Here is an 18142-nt window from a genome sequence, read left to right on the forward strand (position 1 = left end):
TCGTGTCTGAGTGACATCACACCCCAGTGCCAGAAGTTTTAAAAGAATCTACCTCAGCTCATTTGCCAGAGCCCCTAATAAGTGTAATCCTGTCAAGAGTTTGCATCCTTGATGTTTAGTTCCTTAACAGCAGCTTTTACTTCTCTCTCCATCCATAAATATTGTCCAAATGAAACTTTGTCAAGTTAATGGAGTTCGCAACACTATGAAATATTAGTTGAAAGTCAGATACTAAAGATTGCATCGCTCACTTTTCCTCTAATTCTTGCAAAACATCAAAATCATTAATCTGCAGATAACAAAGAGGAACAGTTTGCTAATGTGAAGAAAACTTAGTGAGATCTGGCTGGAAGGAGATGTCCAGCTCTGGCTGTGCTTAAGGGATCTCTCAGTTTGCCTTGGAGCAGTTTTCCTTGGAAAGCTTTAGTCATGTTTCAGGTTAAAGAGCTTTGCTGCAGCTCAAGACATGATGGTCACTTGTAGGTCAAACATCTGTTTAAGCCCTCCAAGTTCTGGCAGGAAGATCAGATATTCTGCTGAGACCTCTTTTCCCTAGTCCAGACACGAGGAAGGAATGATAGGATAGATTCTGCTGCTGTAAATCACAGAACTTCTACAGGCACTAATAGGTCACTTAAATTTAGGGAAACAAAGGAGCTGTGATGTGTTTTGTACTCTTACAAAATAATTTCTTCACTGATTTTGTTTTTTCAGTTAAGCATTATGATTCTTTTAGACCTGCATTTTATATGAATATGCAGATACAGAACTAAATGTGTGCCTTCCATTTTTCAAGTATTAATTTGCTTCCCCAGACACTGACAGTTGGTTCTGCTTTTTTTTTTTTTTTTTTTTTTTTTTTTTTTTTTTTTTTGGGGTTTTTCCTCCTATATAATTTATCAGTTGTCTTCTTGTCCTCTTCTCTGCTTCACTCAATATCCCTTTATCTCTCATTTTTCTTAGTAACCAGTTTGTCTATTGTGTGAAATGTTTGTTAGAAGTTACCTCATCTCTCCTTTAAAAGTGCCTCAGAAACAGCAAAGGTCTTTCTGCTGGAGGGGATATTCTCCTGTGAGGAAAGATAACTCAAACATTTCAACTGCAGAAAGCTGAAAGGTTGAGAGAGACTTTGCACCACTCTCCTGCTTTCTGTGATCAAATCCTGAGGGGTTTTGTAAGGAAAACTTCCACGAGGAGGAGGAATACACTACAAATCTGTGTGTAGTAAAATCCTAGTAAAATGTAGGAAACCTGAGACACTGTGTATTTCCTCTTGCAAGCACTTTGTTGTATCAAGGCTGAAACCAAAATAAGACTTTCATGGTTTCTTTGACAGTACAAGAGGGAGACTCTGAAGACAACGAAGTACGTGGAGCTTGTTATTGTGGCAGATAATCGTGAGGTAAGAAACTGCAAAATAAAAAGTTATGTGAGCAACAAAGGGGCAGCTCAGTTCAGTTGCCATGGTGCTGCAAATAAGGTGCTTCAGACAATAATATGATGTTTTCTGAAGTAAATCATCCTCCCTAATTAGGGCTGAGCAAGGAAGGAATTATTAAGATAGGACAACACCGATACTCAGTTGCAAAATTTCTTGCAATACCTCAGAAGGAGTTTGACTCTGAAATAACTGTGTCAGTATGGAAAGAGGCAAATACTCATTCCTTGGGCAAGTTAAGTCCTCACTGCCATTCACTGTGCCCTCAGTGGGGCTGTCAGGGCTTCTGGAGCAGTGCTTGGCCATCACAGTCCATGGAGCACGACTGCCTTCCTGATGGTTTGCAAAGGGACCTTCAAAGTACAAAGTACCCAGCACTGGCTGTAAAAATGTTCCAGTGAGCTGAATGGCTTGAATTATTTTGCCGCCTTTTTTTTTTTTTTTTTTTTTTTTTTTTTTTTTTTTTTTTTTTTTTGTCTCCCTTGAACACTGCTACTTAGAGAATTGCAAGACCTGCTAAGAAAAGAACTATTTCCCAAAACATCAGTCCTGAAAAGACCCCTACGTAACACTTGGAGATTTTAAAATCTTTTCACGACAACCAAAATCCTGTGCCACAGTCTGGGTTTCTTTTGGGGCAGACTGTGAATCCAGCAGGAGTCTGCTGGTGGATTTTGGCTGCACCCTCATTCCCAAAGATCCCTGATGTGCTGGCTCTTGGGGGGAAGCTCTGTGACATTAGTGCTGCTGGTACATTGACCCTTTGCATTCCAAGTTTCAGAGACAAGGCAAAGATGTGGAAAAAATTAAGCAGAGGCTGATAGAAATTGCAAACTACGTTGATAAGGTAAGAACATGAGGATTGTTTCCCTTTTCCCAGCCTTACCACACTTTCTGGAGGATGCTGAAGGAGCTAACCCTGCAGCTTGGTTGGTACTCCAGTTCTTCAGAGCAGAGCTTCTGGAAAAGCAAATCTAAACCTTTCATTTGCCTTTTGATACACAAAGCCATGAGCTCTGCTCTGCTGCATATGGGATGTAAAGATTTATTCCTAAGAAAAAGCCCAATTTAGCCCTAGGATTTTATTCACCAGGGAAGAAGGTGGGGATAATCACCTATAGAACAACCTGTAGGAAAAAAAAAAATATATTTTTAAGAGAAATTTGGAGAACAAAGTCATTTGTAGCAACAAGGGAAGGTCCAGTTGTAAGGCCAACAAAGGCCTGTGAAAACACAGTTAATAACATGTGTAATCCAAGGAAGATGGCAGAATTAAAAATAAGGAAGCAGAGCTGATGGCTGAGTGAGAACAATAAGAGAGGGACATACACTGGATTTTTTTAGGTCTTGAAATAATTCCTTGACAGTAAACAATAAAGTGTAAGAATCCTCTAGAGTGGTTTTTGAACAAATTAGAGTTTATTTTTTGTCAGGCTGTATGGCCAGAAAATATTAGGACTCTATTAGTGAAATTATAACTGAGAGTGTCTTAATTTATCTGAGAACTTATCAAGTGATACTTCAAGGGCAGCAGCTCAAGGAGAAGCATTCCTGATTAAAAAAAAAGCTGCTGAAGACACCTCTGCCTCATCCACAATTGTCTTGCTGACTTATTGCCAGAGGACAGGTGTTTATATGTTACCTGCTCAAAATTAATTTTGCATATTGTCGTATATTTTTTGTTTCATGCTTAATTTATGCTCAGCAAACACTGGCGTTCTGCAAATGACTGGAATGCACAGAAACAAGACAAAGATCTACTGGGTGTTTTCCTCAGCCTGTCAGGCAAATCTGGACTCGATCAATCCCTGACTCCTTCCTCACATTACTCTCACATTAGAACTGTTGTCGTGGCTCTGCTGATGTTGCTCTGGCTCCCCTCTTGCAGCAAAATGGCATTTGCTGGTGGGGGAATAGATCAGATCACTTGGTTTTATCTGCTCTGTTGCAAGGCTTGATGACCCTGGCTCGTTGTCAGCAATGATTGTGATCCACAACCACAGCACAGCACAGTCCCTTGGCCTCTGGAATGGGATCTGTGCAGTGCAGGGTGGGGCAGCCCTGGGACACTCATCTGCCATGGCCAGGAGTTCCTTCAGGGCTGAAGGACATGGGCAGGGAGTTGAGGGTGGGGTAGGACAGGGAGAAGCAGGAAATCCCTGGATCTCTTTGAATGCCTTATGGGTATTGAGTTGGGTCAGAACTGTTTTTTGGGAGTCTTGGAAATACTTTGTCTGAGTCCTGTCAGGTGTTTTGCCCTGAAGAAGAAATTGTTTTAACCTCTACAAGAAAGGTTCATTATGTTTTTATTGAAGCATTCTAATCTGAATATTCTAGTCTGAAATATTTTTTAGACACATACATCCTACTTTTCTCCTCTAGTTCTACAGGCCACTAAACATCCGAGTGGCCCTGGTGGGAGTGGAGGTGTGGAATGACATGGATAAGTGCTCCATCTCCCAGGACCCTTTCACCAGCCTGCATGAGTTCCTGGACTGGAGAAAGCTCAAACTCCTGCCTCGGAAAGCCCATGACAATGCACAGCTGATCAGGTAGGCTTGACTCTGGATTTGATACCCACCAGGATTTTGGAGATTTTGGGGATTTCAGGACAGTTGTGCTGAGTCCTTCCCCAGCTGCTAAGCTCTTGGAAGGAACATCTGTGTTCCTGAGGGTTTGCCTTTCCCCTCTGCAAACATCAAACCCAAAATCACTCTGCAGGGCCCTGCAGCAGATGCTCCAGACGAGTTTCCTTTTCCAGCCCTGGTGCTCAAAGCCTGTCCTGAGTACAACTCGTGTAGAGCAGGAGGATGTAATCAGCTGCTGCATGCTCAGGCTGTGAATTTACAACCAGTTTAAACTGCCCTCAGTCTAAATTTTCACTGGAAAAGACAGTCCTGCTCTGACCCTAGTGTGAAGCCTCTTTCTTAATGAAAAGACCTCAGTATGCTTTAAAATGCTGTCTAATTTAGACAATTCATTTGCATTCATGATTTTAAAACTAAACCATAAACATATTTGACCCTGCTGCTTTTTCTTGGAATAAAGTAATTCAGCAAAGGCCCCTGTCAACCCAAACCAGTCTTTGGTTCTGAAAAAGTCAAAGCACTCTTAAAAAAAAAGGTAAGAGGAACACCTCTTTGTTGAATAGGTATTATTTTGATCAATTGACTATTCTTTATACTGAGCAGATAAACACACCTGATGTCTCAGTAATTAAAGGAGTTATTTACTTCTTACACTACCTGAATAAGAATAAATTGAGCCCTTCCAAACTGTCCCTCCTGAGATATTTGTTTGCTCTATATGTATAATAACACTTTGTTTGAAATTATTGCATTCAAGGCTGTGCATCATCACAAGTAGCACATAAACTTCCCCCTGCATTACAGCAAACCTTCTCTGAGTTAGGGACGTCGTTTTTATGCTTGTACTCCTGTTCCCAGCCTCAGAAACAAAGAAAGGGAAGAAGGGTCCTGTTGCAGCAGTAAAAACTAAGGAGGGTGATCCAGTGGGGGTGATCCACTGGAGATGATCCATTGGGGATGATCCTGTGGGGGTGATCCAATGAGGGTGATCCAGTGAGGGTGATCCAGTGGGGGTGATCCATTGGGGATGATCCATTGGGGATGATCCAATGAGGGTGATCCAGTGGTGATTATCCAATTGGGGGTGATCCAATGGGGATGATTTAGTGGGGGTCATCCAATCAGGGTGATCCAGTGGGGGTGATGCATTGGGGGTGATCCAGTGGGGGTGATCCCTTTGGGGATGATCCAGTGAGGATGATCCAGTGGGGGTGATCCACTGGAGATGATCCATTGGGGATGATCCTGTGGGGGTGATCCAGTGGGGGTGATCCAGTGAGGATGATCCACTGGGGGTGATCCCACTGGGGGTGATCCAATGGGGATTATCCAGTGGGCATGATCCAATTGGGGGGTGATCCAATGAGGGTGATCCAATGGTGATGATCCAGTGGGGGTGATCCAATGAGGATGATCCAGTGGTGATGATCCAGTTGGGGGTGATCCAATGGGGATGATTTAGTGGGGGTGATCCAATCAGGGTGATCCAGTGGGGGTGATCCAATGAGGGTGATCCAATGGTGATGATCCAGTGGGGGTGATCCAGTGGGGGTGATCCATTGAGGATGATCCAATGGGGATGATCCAGTGGGGGTGATGCAATGGGAGTGATCCAGTGGGGGTGATCTAATGGGGGTAATCCATTGGGGGTGATCCCTTTGGGGGTGATCCAGTGGAGACGATCCAGTGGGGGTGATCCAATGAGGATGATCCAATGGGGATGATCCAGTAGGGGTGACACAGTGGAAGTGATCCAGTGGGGGTGATCCAGTGGGGGTGATCCAGTGGGGGTGATCCAATGGATGTTCCAAGAGCTGGGACACTGTGGTTCAGTTCAGCTGAGGCAGCGCAGCCCATCTGGGCTTTCCACTGCTTCAGACCTGCAAATGTGGGGAGCAGAAACGGGGTCTTTGTTTGAGACTGGCAGAAACCCAGAACTGGAAACAATGGGGAGCTATCTTGGCACTGACTGGTGGCTCTGTGTCTCCTCTCCCCCTCCTGCAGCGGGGTGTACTTCCAGGGGACAACCATTGGCATGGCTCCCATCATGAGCATGTGCACAGCAGAGCAGTCTGGAGGGGTCGTCATGGTAAGTGGGGCAAGCACTCAGCCAGTCCAACTGGCCCAGCTGGGGTGACACCACACCAGGTCCTGCGACCCAGCCTCCTGAACCAGCCCCATCTGTCCCATTTTCCATCTCTCTGTTGTCTATATCCCCGTTCAGATTGCTTGTAAATGATAGTTTCCATAGTGAAAAAAAAACCAAAATATTGCATTAAAATATAGCAGGGCCTCTTTGCAAGTTTATACCTCTAATTGTTATTGAACCAGGTGCTGAGGTGCTGGGAAGGAAGAGAACCAGAAGATGTATTTGTTATACACTTGGGTATACTTGTGTTACAGGCAGCAGCAGTCTATCCTGAATCTTTTATTGTATTGATCTTATTCTGTATTTATAGAGTTTCCTGCGTTAGGCCTTATTTTCCATCTTTGCAGCAGAGGTTTTATTGCATTGCCAGACAGCAAGAACAAACAATGGCAGCATTTATTCCAGCTGAGTCTCTCCCAGGGCATTACTGTTGTTGTTAGATGCAAGACATGGTGAACAGACAAGCAAACATCTTGTCCAATTTCTGGAAGGAGTTCTGATGTACTTTCTTTCTGATTTTTTCTTTTTTTGAATTTAAATTTTACAGTGTTTTGTGCTAAGACAGAGGGAAGAAGCTTTAAAATAGAATGATGAAATCACATAATCTGGGAGAAGTTGTGTCAAAGTTGTAGAAAAGACAAAGGTTTCAGGCTCTTGATAGCTTGAGAAGCTGAGTCTGTAATTGCTGTCTGTGACAATTATTCACTGGGTACCTGGGGGAGAGGTACAGGAGGACAAAAAGGAAGGAAGAGCTGTAGGAGTGTCCCAGTGCACCTCCAAGTCTTGGTAAAGGCACAGATGAGGCACACAGCCCCATTTTAGCCACTTGACTCAGCCCTGCAGTCACTGCCTTGGCTTTATCTGCAGTCAGAGATGCCCTTCATGATGACTTTTTGTCCTTTTAATTTTTAGCATAAGATTTAAAACACTCCACAGTATAATTTACAGCCAAGTCAGTTCTCTTTGCTCTGGAAACTGTCACTTTAAAGAGACATAATTACAAATAGTTCATTCCAGCAACAAGAAAACAAGAATCAGCATTTCTTTAGAGCATTCTAATAAAGAGGGGACTGATTTATACGTCCAGGAGAAACCCAGGCTCTGTGGACGAGTCCTGGGCCAGGCTGAAGCTTCTGTCATGAAAGGGAGCACGATGTTACCCAGAGACTCAGTGAATTTAAGCTTTTGAGGTGCAATTTAACTTGAAACTTGCACAGAATAACCAGAAACGTTCTCCAGCTCTGTAAGCGAATCCTCGAAAAGAAGCCAAATCCAAATGAACCAAACACTCACCCCAAAACCCAAAAGTGCAGCTGCCCAATCATCCCCTGAGTTAGCAAAGGCTGATTCAGGCACAGACAAAACAAATTTATTTATATTGGCTCCTGTACCCTGGCACAGCTGCCCAGGGAAGAAGTGGAGTCCCCACTCCTGGAGGGATTTAAAGCCCTGTGAAGGTGGCACTTGGGGACATGGGGCAGTGGTGGCCCTGGCAGTGCTGAGGAATGGTTGGACTCCATGATCTTAAAGGTCTTTTCCACCTAAAAGATTCTGTGATTCTGTGAAAGAATTAATCACTCTCAGCCTGGGAAGGTCAGGGGCTCAGGTGTCTCGACACTGCACAAATTAAAATTTGGCCAGCCTCAAAATTCAGCCAATTTCTCACCCATCCCACCCCTAGCACTCAACACCAAAAGCTCCCACACTCTAAAACCTGCTCTGGAAGAAAAGACAATGAGAGACTGCGTCAGAAATGACATTTGAATACAAAATCTGGAGTGACTCTTGTCTGATGTGATTTTCCTGGTTCTTTTTGCAGTTAGTCTGCTCTACTTTATGATCTAAATTCCTCTGTCATGCCTCCCTGGGAGCCTGCCTGTCTCTTTTCTATAGGGCTGAGCTCTCTCAGTGGGTGACACCCTGTCTCCATTAATTTTCAGAAGAACTCAAAGCAGGCAGAGCAGCCATGTGAGTGTGAGAAGCTTTAACAAGACCTTTATCATTTCATTTTCCTGTGAAGTTTCTGTAGTGTCATAGAAAAACCAAAGAGAAGTTGACATTAAAGCAAGTCTTTGACGTGATTCAGTCTTCATTCTTCTGTTTCCAAAGGTTGCCCACTGAATTCATGGATTGAAAAGTAAAATATTTCTGAGAGAAGAGGAAAGTGACTTTTTATCTGGGCAGATAGTGATAGGGCGAGGGAGAAGGGTTTTAAACTTACAGAGGAGAGATTTAGATTAGATATTAGGAGGAAGTTGTTCCCTGTAAAGGTGTAAGGCCCTGGCACAGGGTGCCCAGAGCAGCTGTGGCTGCCCCTGGATCCCTGGAAGTGTCCAAGGCCAGGCTGGACAGGCTTGGAGCAGTCTGGGACAGTGGAAGGTGGGGTGGAACTGGATGATTTTTGAGGTCCCTTCCAATTCAAACCATTCTGTGACTCCATGAACCAAGTGAACACACACTGAAAATACCAGGAGCAGGGCATTTGCCTGGTGGAGCTGTGGGTGACAGCATTTAATGCTTAGGATTTGATTTAAATCCCAGTGGAATGAAGCAGAATTCAGCTGAAAGCAGCTGCGTGTTTTGTGCAACAGCTTATAATGTCTTAACAGTAGATGGTTGCTTATTCAGTGGTTGTGAAATGTGTTTGGTAATGACTTTTACTGCTCAAGTTAACTTTGAAGGACCCTGGTGGAATAAATCAAAGTCACATTGCTATTCATTTCTTTAGTCCTTGTGATACTTAAACGGTCTCAGTATCAAATGCAACATGTCACTGTTTGTTTTGATAATCTTCATTTATGCTGTCTTCAAATAACCTCTTTTGCTGAGACATCACATTCCTCCTCCTAAAAACCCTCTCTAGAAGCTGATAAAATTGCATTCCAAGTGGATCTGAGCAAGAAATGAGAACCGTATGGGCTGGAATAATAGTTTGCCTTTTCAAGTCCCAAATTACATTTCACATCATTTATTGCTCCACTTCTGGAGTGGACTGTGTGAATCCTTGTTTTTAGTTTTATTTGACATCTTCAGAGTATTCAGAGAAATATAATCACTGCTCAGTATGTGGAGGAGATACTGGAAAAATAAAGAAAGTCTGAGCTCAGTTTGCTGTGTGTCTGAAGCTCAATGAGGAGTTTCTGCCTTGACCAGATAGCCCAAATTTCAAGGCATCATCCAGTGAGTCAGTGGTAAATTTTATGGAATTATTTTGCTGTTTTCTTAATCTTCAGCCCTGCATTTTTTTCCATTTGAGTGAGAGGTTGTGCTCTTTTAATGACATCAGGTTCAATTACACTGAATTCTCTAAGTATTCCATCAATTACTGTGTGCACAAAGATAAACCCATCTGTATCAGACCAGTATCTAGATAAGATATCTCATTATGTAGGTGTTGTGCAGGACAAATTGCACACAAACTGGCTGTCACAAGATTTTTATAGAAAGGTTTTAAAATTCAGGGAAAAAAGAAAAATTGAATGAGACATTTTGCGAACAGATAAAATTCTTTTGAGTTGATTCCAATTGCAGAAGGAGCATTTCGATGTGTTCAGAATGACTGTATTCTCTTCTTGATTTTGTTTGCTGCTTGAGAAATGGTTCACTAAAAGTATTAGCCCAGACAGATGAAAGAAGAAACTCTTAAATCTACCCCAAGTCATGTATTAAGGCCTCCATTAGTACTTAGATAATGTTTTAGACAGTTTTGCCTTTCACTTCTTTTTAGTCTGGAGTTTGGCTTAGATGATGTAGGAAGAGTTATTTAAAGTGAATATATTCATGCACGCTTCTAGAGCAGGCAGCTGTACACAGTAATTCCATTTACTGCCTGATAAATAGTGGATCATGCATTTATATTACATGTTTATGCCTTCAGGGAAAGCTTTCTTACAAGTGTAGTGGATTTTTTTTCCCTCAAGGAAAAATGATCAGTGTGGAAAGGTCTCTTACTTGTGGTTAAGCCAAAACATCATTCTGATCAGCAGCCTGTAATCAAATAATGCAGTGAATTTCTCAGAAATGACTGTCCCAAAAATCAGCATTTATACATGGATTAATGTTAAAATTTCGAAATGACACTTTCAACATTTAGAGTATTTATAGGTTAATAAGAGGCCATGGAAGATTTTGGCTTGCTTTGGCCTTTCATTTTAAAAAGGAAATTTTTAAAGGTTCTTGGTTTTTCTTAAAAGGTTTGTGAAATCTTGGACATTCTGATATTGAAGAAGCAGTCTGAATCAAATTAAATAGACTGAGTGAAATCTCTTGCTGCATTTTTAATTTTGCCTCCTGACATGAAGGATCTTCTCACTCCTCCCTCACCACACTCATCCTCAGCCATAAATGATTTCCCTTTCCAACACTCCATGTCTGGTGACCTCTCTCTGGCACTGCTGGCACTTGGGGGTTCAGGGGATTTCTTGAACAGCAGAATTTTAAGCCCCAGTAAAGAGATTTTCACAGCTTCTCAATGGTTTCAAATGTCTGATGGGGAAACTGGGTGGCCAGAAAGGCTGTCCTGAAATTCCCACTCTGCCCTATACAAGGATGAGTTTAAAATTGAGTTTATTTAACAACAGAGTAACATCAGCTGTTAAACTCATAAAACATTTCAGAGGACGGGCGATAGGACCTTAGAGGGGGAATGTGTGCCTTGAGTTGGGTTTATATGCTGAATTGACTGGTTCTCCTGTGGATTTTTGTTTTAAAGGATCACTCAGAAAACCCTCTGGGTGCAGCAGTGACGCTGGCTCATGAGCTGGGGCACAATTTTGGGATGAATCACGACACACTGGAGAGGGGCTGCAACTGCAAAGCATCCACTGATAAAGGGGGCTGCATCATGAACCCCTCCACTGGGTAAGTGCCAGGCTCAGACTGGCAAGCTGCACAAGCTACAGCTGCAGTGGGACAGCTGTGCCTTCATTTTGTGCCTCAGGAACAAAAGGTACCAAAAAAAAAAAAAAAAAAGTTTTTCAACACCTGTTAAATCTTGTTGCAAGATTTATCCTCTTCAAGGTGAAAAAAATAAATGTTATCAGAGCACATGTACTATTGCACATTTCTATTTCCAGGTTAACAATGTGAGAGACAAAAATGCTGTAAGAAGCTGGGTAATTAAAAAAAAAAAAAAAAAAGCCACAACCAACCAAGCTGTGTTGCAAGTGTTAAATCAGAATTTCAGAATTTCACCTTCTCTCATCTTGCCAGCTGAGCATCAGTCACAATAGGAAATGAGCCAAGACTGAGATGAGTGGTAGGAAATTCAGTAATGCAGGAAATGCACTCTTAGGCTCTCTGCAAACTCTTTGTCTCGTGCAGAGCAGGTGTTTAGGTTTGCACAAACTTTAGTTGCAAGTGTGGAGCACTTTTAGCTTGTGAGAAAATTAAATCTGGGATTAAGGCTGTTCTGTGTCCAGAGGGAGATCTTCCAAGAGAAGAGATTAGAAATGTGGGAAATAAAAACCAGTGAACCTGTGCTCACTTCTGTGAGTGCAGGGCCAGGAGCTGGACTCGGTGATCCTGGTGAGACCCTTCCAGCTCAGGAAATTCCCTGATCCCCTGTCAGGACTGAAGGGAGGCTCTGCTGGTGGCAAAGGCACTGTGCCAAGGCACAAGAGTGTTTTGTAGACACTGAAATTTCAGGCACCCAGGGCAGAGTGAGCTGTCACTGCTTGCAGGGATGTATTTTTAATTCCTATTGAAATGGACGGATATGAGGAATGAGTTCTCCATGTCCCTGTTCAGACTAGGACTGAAAGGATTAAATCAAAGTAAGATTTGCCAATTAAAGCTCCTGTGACTGGAATCCAGTAAGAACCAGTGGGGCAAATATCTGCCAGGAGTGTAGGTACAGCTGGATGTGCCTTAGGACAAGAGGATGGTGTGGATGTTCTCTGAAGTCCCTTCCAGCTCCAGTGTTCACTCTGTGTGCTTAAAGTTCATCTGTTGCTTAAAAACCTCTTCTGGGAATTGTGATCAGCTCTCCCTCTGCCTTTTCCAAGACTGCAGGTTTCTGGGAAAGAAGGGGAGCAATGTGGGAGAGGCCAGGGAGGGTTGGGCAGGGTTGTTCCCTGCTGGTCAGCCCAACAGCAGCCTTGGAATCCCTTCAAAGGCAAAGCTGTCACCCTCCATCAGGGCAGAAATCAGGACTGTGGCCAGAGGCCAAGCACAGCAAGCTGAGAGACAAACAAAAGAGAGTTGTGAGAGTGGAGGAGAATGAGAGGGATTTCTACAGTCTGGGAAAGAAAAATAACTCAGCTCTTCTGAGACAATGGGTGGTAATTATCCCCATGGAATTGCATCCTGCACAGGTCAGGGCTCTGTGCACACTGTGGGGACAGAGTGAAGTGGGAGAGGGCTCTGAGCTGAGCTGAGCTGAGCCCTGGGCAGGGCTCTGAGCTCCTCAAGGAAATGTTCCAGCTTCTGTCAGCCCAGCTGAGTTACTGGCTCTGCATGCAGCTGCTCCACTTTGCAATAAACACAGGGATGCTCTCAGGATAGAAATTTCTGGACACTTTCTGAACTCATCTGGTGAGAGGGACATTAAATAGCTCCTTCCTCATTCTTCCTTCACGCTGGAGTCCTTTGGGTGTGTCTGACCCTGTCCTGGGTGCTGGATGTGCCAGTCCTGACACTGGGCTTGGGCTGGCTCAGGGCAAGGTCAGAGCAAGGCTGTGCCCACTCAGAGCTCCTGAGGATATGAGGAGTTGGATATTCCATTCCTCATCCCAAGCAGCTCAGCTCCCCCACTGGGATTTCTGCAGGACCTTCCAGGTTGAAGGCTCTGCCCACCCCCAGCACCCCACAGGTTTGGGCAGGGGGAGTCAGCCCCACCTTGTGGATTTTCACATCCCTCTCTTTGGATTTTCACCAAACTCTGCACTCAGCTTGTGCCCGAGGAAGAGCTGTGGCCTCAGAGCCCTGAGCAGGCTGATGGTTTGCACTGATTATTGATTTAGAAATGGAAACTTTGGGTTATAGCCTTAGGCTTTATCTTGACACCGTGCTGTCAATCTGTGACAAATATCCTGGAGAACACTTCATGCCTTGAGCCAAGCTGCATCTCACCAATTTCAAATTAACACTTTGAATATTTAATTACCCAACGTGTCTCACCAGTAGCAATATTCCCTCAAGCACCATTATTTAAGGAACACTGAAAAGTTTTCCTCTCTGAAAGTGCTTGTCTGTTAAGGGAAGGCCAAATTAATGTTCCTTATCTCAAATGCACTCTGGAAATGGCCAAAAAAAATCAAAACTAAGTGCATCCCTCGTCCACTTAGAGAGACAGCCTGCTCTCAGTGTACTCACTGCACTGACTCTGTGCTTTTCTAATTGGTTTAAGGTAGATTTAATGGGTGGAATAAAAAAAAAAATCTAGCTGAAGTTAGTGTAAAAAGCACTGAGAAGTCCTTATCTGATGTCTACAAAAATAGGAAATATCTAAGTTATAGCAGAAAGGCCTCTGTGAATTTAACTTTGGAGTTATTGGTGTGGTCATGCACAAAAAGGAATGTTTTAAGGCTGTTGGCTAAAAAGGGATTTCATCAATTATTGTAATTTCTTTCAGTTCTTCTGTTTCAGTCTTTGAAGAGGTCTTGGAAATTATGTCTTGGTGGGAAAAAGCCTCCAGGGATCAGGGTGGAATTTAAACTCTGTTGGATCTATCCTTTAATCAGCTTTCTACAGTTTTGATTCTTAAAAGATACCAGCAAGATGAGCACCAGTTGTGTGTGAGCTACAATTGTCTAAAGACCTACTACTTTAGCAAGATGTATTTTTTGTAACATGGAATCAAGCACAAAACCCCACAAATTTGTGTCAATACAGGACTTTGAGAGATTCAAATATCTGCTATGAAAATCACATCAATCCTTCTGTAGAAATGGGGGTGGTTCCTATAAAAATACTATCGATAAGGACTATTTAATACTAAAATTAGTATTTAGTACTACAGAATATTAATATTTAAATATGTTTAACATTGATACTAATCATATCAGTAAGGAATATTTAATACACATTGTGTTCTTTTTTATGCATCTGTTGTAATGATATTCCTCTAGTTTATTTAATTGTCTTGTACATGGACAGTTGCAAGTGACAAAGAAGGAATATTAGAGAGATTTGTGAAATTTTTTTACTGAGATCTTATTATCTGGAAACTAAGGCCTGAGCCAGTGAGGCCACTTCAGTATTCCACTTTTTTTCCAAATATCTCCCTAAGTTGTCGCCTCTTAGGAGTGAAAATATCCCTCCTGCCAGGCAGATAAATACCAAAGACTTCTGATGCAGCCCAAGGCGTTGGGCTGGATTTATGCCCTTGAAATGTGAGCAGAATTTAGCACTGCAGAGCAAAAAGCTGCCAATTAGCAGCGCTCGTTTATTTAATAATTTTGGAAATGCAATTTTTACATGCCCTTCTTCATCAAAATTGAGCACAGGGCCTTCCATGGTGTTTGAAGCCAGGTGAGCTCCCACTAAGAAATTGAAATATTGACTTCAGAGATTTTTTTTTTTTTGCCAGCCTTAAGGGAAGCAAAATTTTGATAGTTGGTGCTCTCCCTTCCTGTAAACTCAAGGGTTGAACTTCCCCTCACCCACTTTCCTGTGTCCTTGAGTGCTGTGCTCTTGTAGCTTCCATGCAGGTGATCCACACAGGGAACTTGTCTGCAGGGAAATTTGTTCTTCCCTCCCTCTCCCAGGGAGTGCTCCTTGATGCCTTTCCTTTTCCTCTTCCTGGGTGAGGGTAGTGAGAGCAGGAATCCTCCCAGGATGGGCAGTTTCACCGAGCCCATTCAGATGCTGATCCTACAGTTGTTTTTTCCCTTTGGGATGCCCAATGCCTGCAATAAAATCCACTTTCACTGGCCCCTGGTGGAAGCGTTTTCTCTTCCCAGGTTCATTTCTTGTTGCTGGATCATCCCAGCCAGGGCTGGAATTGGCTCCCAGGACAGAGTCATGTCTTCCATCCCTCTTTGCCTTCCCGTAGGCACAAGCTGGTGGAAAATGGGGAAAGGGCTGCTTTGTGCTGTTCCCCTCCAATCCCCCTTGCACCTGGATATGGGAATGGTGGAGATTTTTTCTCAGGTATGTCCTACTGCCCTACACCCCACTGCTTTCTTTATATATTTATTTTGAGGTGGAACACCTCACATTGATCTGGAAGGTTCTTCTCAAAGCACATGATGGAGAAAAGATTAAATAAATGCAAAATAATTTAATATACTCAGGAAAATATAAATTCTGTATGGGCTATTGTTTCAGGATATGTAATGAGCAGTAGATATTCAAGAAGTGGAAAATCTGATGTGTGAGAGAGCATGGCTATTGCTTTTTGCTTAACAAACTTCTGAATGAAAGAACATCTCTTGGGAAACTTCTACTTTAATCTAGGGCCCTAGCAGACCTGGCTTTCCTCTTTTCCAAGAGTTCCAGGGCATATTCTGATTTCCAACCCTTGATGACACACAGGAAGGAGGAAGCAGCTTCTTTAGGATACTTCCCCTCAAAACAACTCCCCATTGTCTTGTTCCTTCTGTGATGCTCCTTTTGAAAAGTCAAGAATGAATTGAACCCCTCTGCCTGCCTTTTTCCCCCCCCACTATTCTTATCTTGAATCTTGTGTTCCCATTTCCAATTTTCACAGCTAGGATTTAAAGTCACTCTCTCAGATTTTAAATTGAATTTACTCAGATAAATATGACTGTAAGTGTTACAGGGAAGTGGAGCTTGGGCTGTGGCACTGCTGGTGGAAATTCCTGTTCTGTGTAGTGATGACCATGAGTAGGAAAAAAAAAAGTAGAAATGAGATAAATTTAATCTCTCAGCTATAGATTATTATTTTAGAGGATTTTTATGGAATGGTGCCTCACAGGAAAAAAAGAACAGCTAATTTTGAGTAATTGCCTTTCAGTACACAATTTCACTTTAATTATTACGTTTTTGGAGGCAGGGTCTGGGGGAGGAGACCAGTTAGGAGCCCAGAAAGAGCACAGAGTAGAAAGCATGTGTAGAAAAATATGGGTTCAATTACTGTTGTATTCGAAGAAGACATTTTTTTAACCAGTCCCAAAAAAACCTGCTGTTATCAGTAAATTTTTAAGTAAAATTCAAACCTTTATGTTAGAATTAAAGCAGGGAGCCAATGGGAAGCTGCCTATTTGTGAATGAGAGTGAGAGCAAAGGTGATCTGTTAAGACTCAGCTGAGTGACAGTCCCAAATTAAACTAATGACTCCAATTAAGCACTGCTGAGGAGAAATGGGGGGAAATTAACCATGGGAAGGAGCATCAGGTGGGCTTCTTCCAGGTACCACTGAAAAAGAGCCTGAGTGCTTACTGGGTTTTAATTCCCTCCAGGAGCAATTAGATATTCTGCACTGAACACTGAGTACATCAGCAGTAATTAAGGTGAGATAAAATATTTAAGTGGAAACAGAGTGGCTTTTTCCTGAGCAGTAGCACCAGATGTCTGTGAGGGGCTCAAAGTGACACCAAGAGCTGCACAGGAGATGCAGCAAATGTGAACATTCCTGTTTGCCTCCCTGGGGATGAGCTGGTCCATGGATCTGTTGTAGAAGTGGTCCAGGCATCCCTGGATGAGCTTAGGAAACATTTGCTATTCAGAGGCCAATTCATGTGCTGTGGAATCTGGGAGAAGTTATCTTTGAAAGGCAGCTCTGCTGCGAGTGAGGAAGAATTCATTTGATGCTTTGCTTCCATGTGTTAGCTTCAGTGGCCAAGGAGGGGTGCATCACACTTTATTTTGTGCTTATTTATAAGTAAACACCCATTTCTGCTGGCAAGGAAAAGCTGGTTTTATTGGCTCCCCTCTATTGACAGCTTCTGTGGTAGCAAATATATTCCCAGAGACATCTAAAATAGCTTTTGCTTGTTTTCTCTTCCTGCCCTCATTCCCATTTCATGCTTGTTCCATACTCTGGAAAGTCTTGCTGATTTTCCTGGTCTAAGGGCTCAGACTTTGCAGATTTCTCTGGAGTTTGTGCTCAGTGCAAGGGCAGGGTTGGCAGAAGCTTTGGCATTCAGGTGCAGCTGTAATTGCAGGAGTCCAGCAGCAGAACAATCTCTCTTCCCCAAACTTCTGGGCTCCAAGGATGCATCTGGAATGTTCCCCATGATGCCTTGTGCAGGCTGGCCTAGAGCAGAGGCTGGACAGAGTCACAGAATAAAGCAGGGATTTATTCAAAGGATCTCCTCATGGATCCACCTTGGGCAGCACCAGAGCCCAGCCAGGGCTGCAGCCAAGAGGAACCAAAATGGTCCCAAAATGCACGAGCGCTCCCGGGGGCTCTCACTGGGATCAGCTCTGCTCCATTTGCACCTTGCAGTTCATTGTCCCATTCCAGCTTTAGCCCATGCACTCCCATCCTGCTTGTTTTTCTCTCTCCAGCCCACGGTGTTTGTGCTCTTGGGCTGAGATTTGGATCATTTGTCCTTGGTGCCCAGCTGGAGCAGGAATTGTTTTGTCTCCCTGCTCTGTGCAGAGAGCTCACCATCCCTTGATATGGAGTCCAGTCCCACACACTAAAGCAGCACAGAATGTGAAAAATAGAAAAGCCAAACCTGAGGCATCGCCCAGAGCCACTGAGGTGCCACAACCTGCATTAGTGAATTAATTAAATGTTAGGTCACAGGTGTGTGAATTGTATCTGTGTCCAGGGTCTCTACCCAAAACCATCTGATATATCTTGTGGAAATAAGGGTTTGGGAAGAGAAGCTGGCCTTTGCACCCAAACCCCCACCTGGTTTGCTCTTGTGCTGCAGTTTGCTTCCACCTCTGGTGAACTGGAGCAGCATTTCTGGGAGCTATGTGAAAATCCAGCTGATGAGAGCCACCCACATGAAAAGCAAGGTCTGTGGAGGCAGGAGGATGTACATTAATGAGCATTCCTCAGGATCTGCCTGGCTGTCCAGGAGTGCAGCTCTCCTGCTGGAGCTGGCG

General features: G+C 43.4%; 1 protein-coding gene across 1 annotated transcript in view; it reads left to right on the forward strand.

Moving 5' to 3' along the window:
- ADAM12 (ADAM metallopeptidase domain 12) overlaps positions 1-18142 on the forward strand; it is a 178135-nt gene that overhangs the window by 117823 nt on the left and 42170 nt on the right. Inside the window, exons 7-11 of the mRNA XM_053983972.1 lie at positions 1337-1402; positions 2214-2285; positions 3821-3990; positions 6031-6115; positions 10887-11035. Coding sequence (XP_053839947.1) covers positions 1337-1402; positions 2214-2285; positions 3821-3990; positions 6031-6115; positions 10887-11035 — 542 coding nt within the window. The remainder of the gene's footprint in view (positions 1-1336; positions 1403-2213; positions 2286-3820; positions 3991-6030; positions 6116-10886; positions 11036-18142) is intronic.

The sequence above is a fragment of the Vidua macroura genome, chromosome 8 (genome assembly GCF_024509145.1).
Source record: "Vidua macroura isolate BioBank_ID:100142 chromosome 8, ASM2450914v1, whole genome shotgun sequence".
NCBI lineage: Eukaryota > Metazoa > Chordata > Aves > Passeriformes > Viduidae > Vidua > Vidua macroura.